This window comes from Geospiza fortis, unplaced genomic scaffold (genome assembly GCF_000277835.1).
Source record: "Geospiza fortis unplaced genomic scaffold, GeoFor_1.0 scaffold432, whole genome shotgun sequence".
Classification (NCBI taxonomy): domain Eukaryota; kingdom Metazoa; phylum Chordata; class Aves; order Passeriformes; family Thraupidae; genus Geospiza; species Geospiza fortis.
The window spans coordinates 1,685,569-1,691,388 of record NW_005054436.1 but is presented as its reverse complement, the minus strand read 5'-3'; the positions used below and the strand labels follow the sequence as shown (position 1 = coordinate 1,691,388).

At 50.7% G+C, this 5,820-nt stretch overlaps 2 protein-coding genes across 2 annotated transcripts in view; one reads left to right on the top strand and one right to left on the bottom strand.

Moving 5' to 3' along the window:
* Positions 1–1,733, top strand: part of RBBP4 (RB binding protein 4, chromatin remodeling factor) — a 6,993-nt gene extending 5,260 nt beyond the window's left edge. The window contains exon 11 of the mRNA XM_005427118.2: positions 622–1,733. Within this exon, the coding sequence (XP_005427175.1) occupies positions 622–687 (66 nt within the window). The 3' untranslated portion in view covers positions 688–1,733. The remainder of the gene's footprint in view (positions 1–621) is intronic.
* A 358-nt stretch (positions 1,734–2,091) lies between these two features.
* SYNC (syncoilin, intermediate filament protein) lies at positions 2,092–5,789 on the bottom strand. Its single transcript, XM_014309518.2, is given in 4 exon segments — positions 2,092–2,646; positions 3,638–3,762; positions 4,878–5,034; positions 5,036–5,789. Coding segments are annotated over 4 exon segments (1,059 nt in total). The 5' UTR covers positions 5,749–5,789; the 3' UTR covers positions 2,092–2,582.
* Positions 5,790–5,820: the final 31 nt, after the last annotated feature.

Sequence of the window (5,820 nt, the reverse complement as noted above, 5' to 3'; positions counted from 1 at the left end):
GGTTGTAGCAGTGAAATCCCCTTTAGATTTGGCCAGAGCAATGGTTTCCAAATACTCAGGAGAAGTTTTATATTAAGAAAAAAGCAAGTGCTGGTGCAGAAGGAAATTTTTCCCTTCTGTGTTTGAGAACCAAGGATGAAATTCAGGTTTCTGTGTTATTGTCCTAAAGAATATTTGAGATTTCATTCTCCAAAGATGAAGAGGGTGCTGGTGAACAGGAACAGTTTGCTGGCCCCTACATTCCCAGCTTTTGAAGGTTTTGGAAAACAATCTTGACCTTTTCACCGACCATTTTCCTAATTTTTTTTTTTGTTTATCTCTAAATTTTGTTCTTGGCTGCTTTCTGTGTAATTCTTCTAGAAAGTGCTGCTGAGTAAAACAAATACTTGAAACTCTTTTGTGAGTCTTGCAGTGGACTCTCCTTTAGCAAATCCCTTTTTACAGGACATTTTTTCACTCTTACATTTATAGATAAGGTTGTTTGTGTTGCTGTTTTAATGTAAACCAGGGATGGGTGATCCATATCTGCAAATTAAAAAAATGCCCAGAACTTTTTGGGGGTGGAATCCTGTCCAGAGAGGTGGGAAATGCTCCCTGAGTGTCTCCATCCCTGTCTTGCAGGCAGAGAACATCTACAACGATGAAGATCCCGAAGGAAGCGTGGATCCAGAAGGTCAAGGATCCTAGATGGCAACTTCCCCCTGGTTTTAGTCTTTCTCCTTCTCTTCCCTCTCAGCCCTGAGATTGACTTAACACTGGTTTTGAGACACACACGTTGGCTTTGTGTTCAGCCATCCCCCTGTAGGTCCCATCACAGGCTTTTCCACCCACACACTGAGAACCCACCACCCAAAAAAAAAAGAAAAATAAAAGGCTCAGCCCCCTCAGCCAGGTCCCTGCTGTGGCTCCAAAATTCCTACAGCTGCCTTCTTTATTGCTCTGGCTGTCCCTTTTTTACTGCTTTCATCACACAGCAAGCTTGGGATTAGGTTTTTTTCTCTCTTTTGCTTGCTGCTGCCACAGGCTTTTGCCTAATTTAAACAAAAGTTCAATTGGCAGAGCTGCCCCAGTGGGCTTGAGCCAACAGAGATGATCCAAGTGTTAATGCCCTGACAGCTCAGAAATGGTGTGGAAGGTCTTGTCCTCCTCAGTACAACTCAGAAACCTTGGAATTCCTTTAGTTATCTGTACTTTGTGGCTTTTTCTGCCTTTGCAGATACAAGACTTGCAAGTTCTGACTTGAACTGAAATTTTTCCTTTTTTTTTTTTTGTCTCTCCTGGCAGTTCTGGTTTTTTCATTCCTTCCTTCCTTTCCCTTTCCTCCCTCCTGCTGGGTGCCAGCAATTTGGTTTTAGCTATTCCTGCAGAGCCTCTCTCACCTCCCATGTTTTTTGCTCTGTTGTGTGTTTCTTGAGCTGTGTTTTCACATGATGTTTCTTTCCTTTCTGTGAAATGGTTTTTGAAACTTGGGGGAGCCCTTAAGTCATAAAAGGTGTTTGTTTGTACCAATGGGTGACCCCAGTGCCCTCAGCAGCCTTGGCAGCTGGTGGAAAACAAGTGAAATGTGGATAAACTCAGCTTTTTTTAGGAGTTTAGTCCTTGACCACAAGGTCCTGCACGTCTTCCACTCGGGTGTCCAGTGCCACCAGCAGCCTGTTCTCTCCATCTCCTCGTGACTAATGCCGTGTAAGTTCTTCAGTTGGAATAAAGTTTTTCTACATAAACACTGCCAAGGTTGAGGAGTTTTGTGGGTTTTTCTGCATTTACTGCTTTGCTGAGGGTATTTTCAGGGTGGTCTCTGCCTATGTGTGTCCATGAGGTTGGGTGCTGGTAGAGATATTTTTTAATTTTTAAGACATCAAATCGGTTCTTTCTCCCCTTCTCATTTCTGCTGCTTTGTGAAATAAATTAACGGGCACTCGAACAATTGTTCTTCCCCTCAAGCCCTGCTGCTTTCTGCATTTTAACTCTGCCTTTAGCCCTTTCCACAAGTGTTTTTTGTTATCCTGCAGCAGGACTTTAACACAAACACCTCAGTTTGACAGACAAATTTGGGCTTTTGAGACGCAGCTCTGAGAGTGAAAAGGCTCCTTAAACTCTGACCTTTTATTTTCAGTGTGAGACTCGATATAAAGTGGAAACCTCTTCCCCACCACCTCATTTCTGTGGAGCATGTCCCAGTACAGCAGAAACTCTTGAAATACAAAAGAAAATCCTCTTCAAAGGAGAAAGCTTCTCTTGCATGTAAACTTTAAAAGTCAACCCCCCCCTAACACCAGCTTCCAGAACTTTCTGTGCAGGCTTGAACAAGACAAGATTTTCCCAAACACAGCAAAACATCAATCAGTTATTCCTCATCCATATCCTTTGTTCAGGACAAAGATTGTTTGCTCTGCTCCTCTGGGGAAAAGCAGGTTTACTACAAGAGCAGCAGCAGCACCTGGGGAAATACCCAGGGAAAGGGTTGGAATTCCCAGCTCCAGGCAGCTGCTGCACATCAGGCAGGGTAAAGCAGCATGAGGAGACATCCCTTGCATCCTCTGTCCACTGGTTTTTGCTACAAAGAGGAAAATTCTGTGGTTCTAAGAGTCCTGCTCTGCTTTTTCCTCCGATTTGCAGAGGTGCCCGTAGATTTCTAAGCAGCTCCTGTGAGGGGAGAAAGGAAATTCAGGCTGTGGAATATTTACATCAGTGCTTTGGCTGGAGAAAAGAGGGGGAAAAAGTTATTTTCATAATATGGAAGAAAAAGGAATTGGGAAACGCTTCAAGGGGCTCAGTCCATGGTGTTCCTCCTTCCAGAGCCCTTGGCACACAGGATTTAACAGAAGGAAATGTCATTTTTGAGGGGAGCTCATGGAAAAGGCAGCTCAGAGCTGCACTTTGAGCTCCCCAGAGCAAATGTGAAAGCTCATTTAAAGGTGTCATCACCTCCAGGGATGGCAATTTGTAAATCCAGGAGTTAAGAGGCTCCACTGCTGTATTTGGGATTAAATGTTGGGCTGTGATTTAGGAGAACCCCAGGCTGCAAGGGCAGGGTGGTGTTGGGGTCTGGGCTGAATCCTAAATGCAGTTTGCAGGCTGAGAGCTCATCCCTGTGCTGGGATAAAAAACCTTTGGGCTAGGGAATGTCCTCCTGAGATATTTGGGTGGAGAAGGGGGAAAATGAATGCTGAAGGAGCAGTGAGGCTGCAAAAATGGTTAAGGGTGTGTCTAGATGAGCTGGAATAACACAGCAGCTCCAAGCTGGGTGAGTAAAACAATCCACAAACTCACGGACATTTTCTGGAGCTTTAGAAATTCACATTGCACATCACTCCTTGAGTGAAACCAGGAGAGAACAGCTCCAGCATCCCCAGCCCGGCTTCCCAAAGCCAAACCTCAGCTCCTCTCCACATCTTCCTGAGGAAACCACCACTTAAACTGCCACACCTGCTCCTTGGGAAGCCACTCCACTCCTCCTGGGAGTTTCCAGCAAATCCCTCTTTGCTGTTGTGCAGAGGAGCTGGAATTGCTGCTGGGGACAAGGAGCAGGAGCCTGTGGTGTCCCTGAGCCCTGTGACCCCACTGTGGGCTCCTCCCCACCATCCCTCTCCTCCTCCCAGCCCCTCTGCCCCGCAGGGATGAGACCCAAACTCACTTGTAGATGGAGAGCTCCCGATGGAGGCTGGTCCTGAGCTCCTCCAGCTCCTGGTTCTTGCGTTGCTGGAGCTGGACCCCGTTCTTGAGCTCCTTCAGCCTGTCCTCCAGCTCCTCCACCTGCTCCTGCAGGGGCAAAATGAGTGCAGGGCTGATTATTCTCCTCAGGGATCTCCCTGTGCATGCTGCTGCTCGGGACAAGCACAGCCAGGCTGCCCCTGCCCGACCACCCTCTTTAAAAACCTCTGCAAAAAAAACTTTTGTTTTAACACAAAGGTGGGGATTTAGGCTGGGCTGGGCTGTGTTTTGTCCTTAGGCTTCTCCTGGCTGCTTGGTTTTGTCCCCTGAACCACTTGGTGTGTGTTTTGAGAAGCTGCCAGGGCTGTATAAACCCGTGAGTCAGAAGGAGATAAATGAGGAATTTGGGCAAAGGAAAATGTGGAGAGGCACACAAAGGATCCAAAAGACCCTAAAAACCCCAGGCCAAGCCGTGGTGTGGGTGCTGGGGGCTCTGATCCCCATCCCAGCAGGGAGGAGCTGTGCTGGAAGGGCAATGGCAGCTTCCAGAAACTGCTGGGAGGAGGCAGCGACTGCGAGCCGAGAACAGAGAGTGTTGAAAGGGGGGAGATTAATTGTGGAGCCTCTTTGCCAAATGTGCTCTTGGAGATATTGGATTGCCTTGTCCCTCAGGCCAAGGGGACGCCTGGCCCAGCCAAATGACCCTCCCAGGAGGCAGCCTGGCCTGGGGCTGTGGGGACATGGGTGAGACCCTTGCTGGCAGCAGGAAGGGCAGAACCTGCCCCAGCAGGAGAGGGATTTGTAAGAAAAGCCACCTGTATTTAAAAGTGGCTTTTCTTGGCTCAGCCCTGTGCTCAGAGGAGCTGTGGGAAGTGTCTGGTGCCTGTGCCCAGCAGCATCGCTGAGCTTTGGGAAGGAAATCCCCCATCCCTTCCACCTCATCCCTGGAGCCATTTCTGAGGGGCCAAAACCAAGTGAATATATTCAGGAGAAACCCATTTTCCAAGCTGGGTGAAGCCCCACCACATCTCTGGGTTTGCCTCATGCCCGGGAGCTGCTGTTTCACCCGGCCCGTGCCAGGCTGTGGGATAACTTTGATTCCAACCAGCAGGAGACATTCCACATCCTCCCCATCCTCATCCACCCCACTTCCCTGGGCCCTACAATCAAATCCTGGATCCAAGCACAGCTCCCACTCTCCCAAGAGGATGGAGCTGACGTACCCGGTACTGCACGACCTCCTCATCCCTTTTCTGCTTGACCAGCACGATCTGCTCCTCCAGGCTGCGGTTCTGCATCCTCAGCCGGCTGACCTCGCCCTGCAGGGGCCTCAGGGCTTCCTTCATGCCCTGGATCTCCCCCTGCATCTCCTGCAGAGCCCCGCCGGCTCTGGCCCACGAAGCTCTCGAATTCCAGCGACAGCCTGCGGCTCTCCTGCAGGTACAGGTTGTCCTGGCGGCAGGGAGGAGCCTCCAGGCGCTGCCTCAGAACTTCCTTCTCCTTCTCGCAGGTCTCCTTCAGCTGGGACAGCTCCCCCGAGAGCTGCCCCGCCTGGCTCTGCAGCTCGCCCTGGTAGGCGGCGTGCTGGGAGAGGTCGTGCCGCCGGCTCTCCAGCTGGTACTGGCAGGCCACGCATTCCTTGGTCACCTTGAAGAGTTTCTGCTTGATCTGGCGGATCTCATCGCGCAGGTTGTCCCTCTCCAGCTCCACCTTGGCCAGCAGCCTGCAGGCCGCCTGGATCTCCTCGTGGGCATGGCGGATCTCCTGCAGCGCCGGCTCGCGCAGCTGCGCCAGCTCCGAGATCAGCCTGTCCCTCTCCCTCTCCAGCTCCTCCACCACCTCGATGCACTCCTGGAAATAATTCCCCAGCTCTTCCAGGCTCAGGCACCGGTGCTCTGGGGTGTCAGCACCCACAGGGCCGCCTGCTCCCTCTGTGTCCATGTCCGGTGGGATCCCTGCCCCATCTGCACTGTCTGGGATCCCTGCCCTGTCTGTGTCCATGGCCAGTGGGATCCCTGTCCCACCTTCATCCATGTCCAGGAGAATTCCTGATGTGTCCTCATCCACTGGGATCCCTGTCCCACCTTCATCCATGTCCAGGAGAATTCCTGATGTATCCTCATCCACTGGGATCCCTGTCCCGCCTTCATCCACATCCAGCAGAAT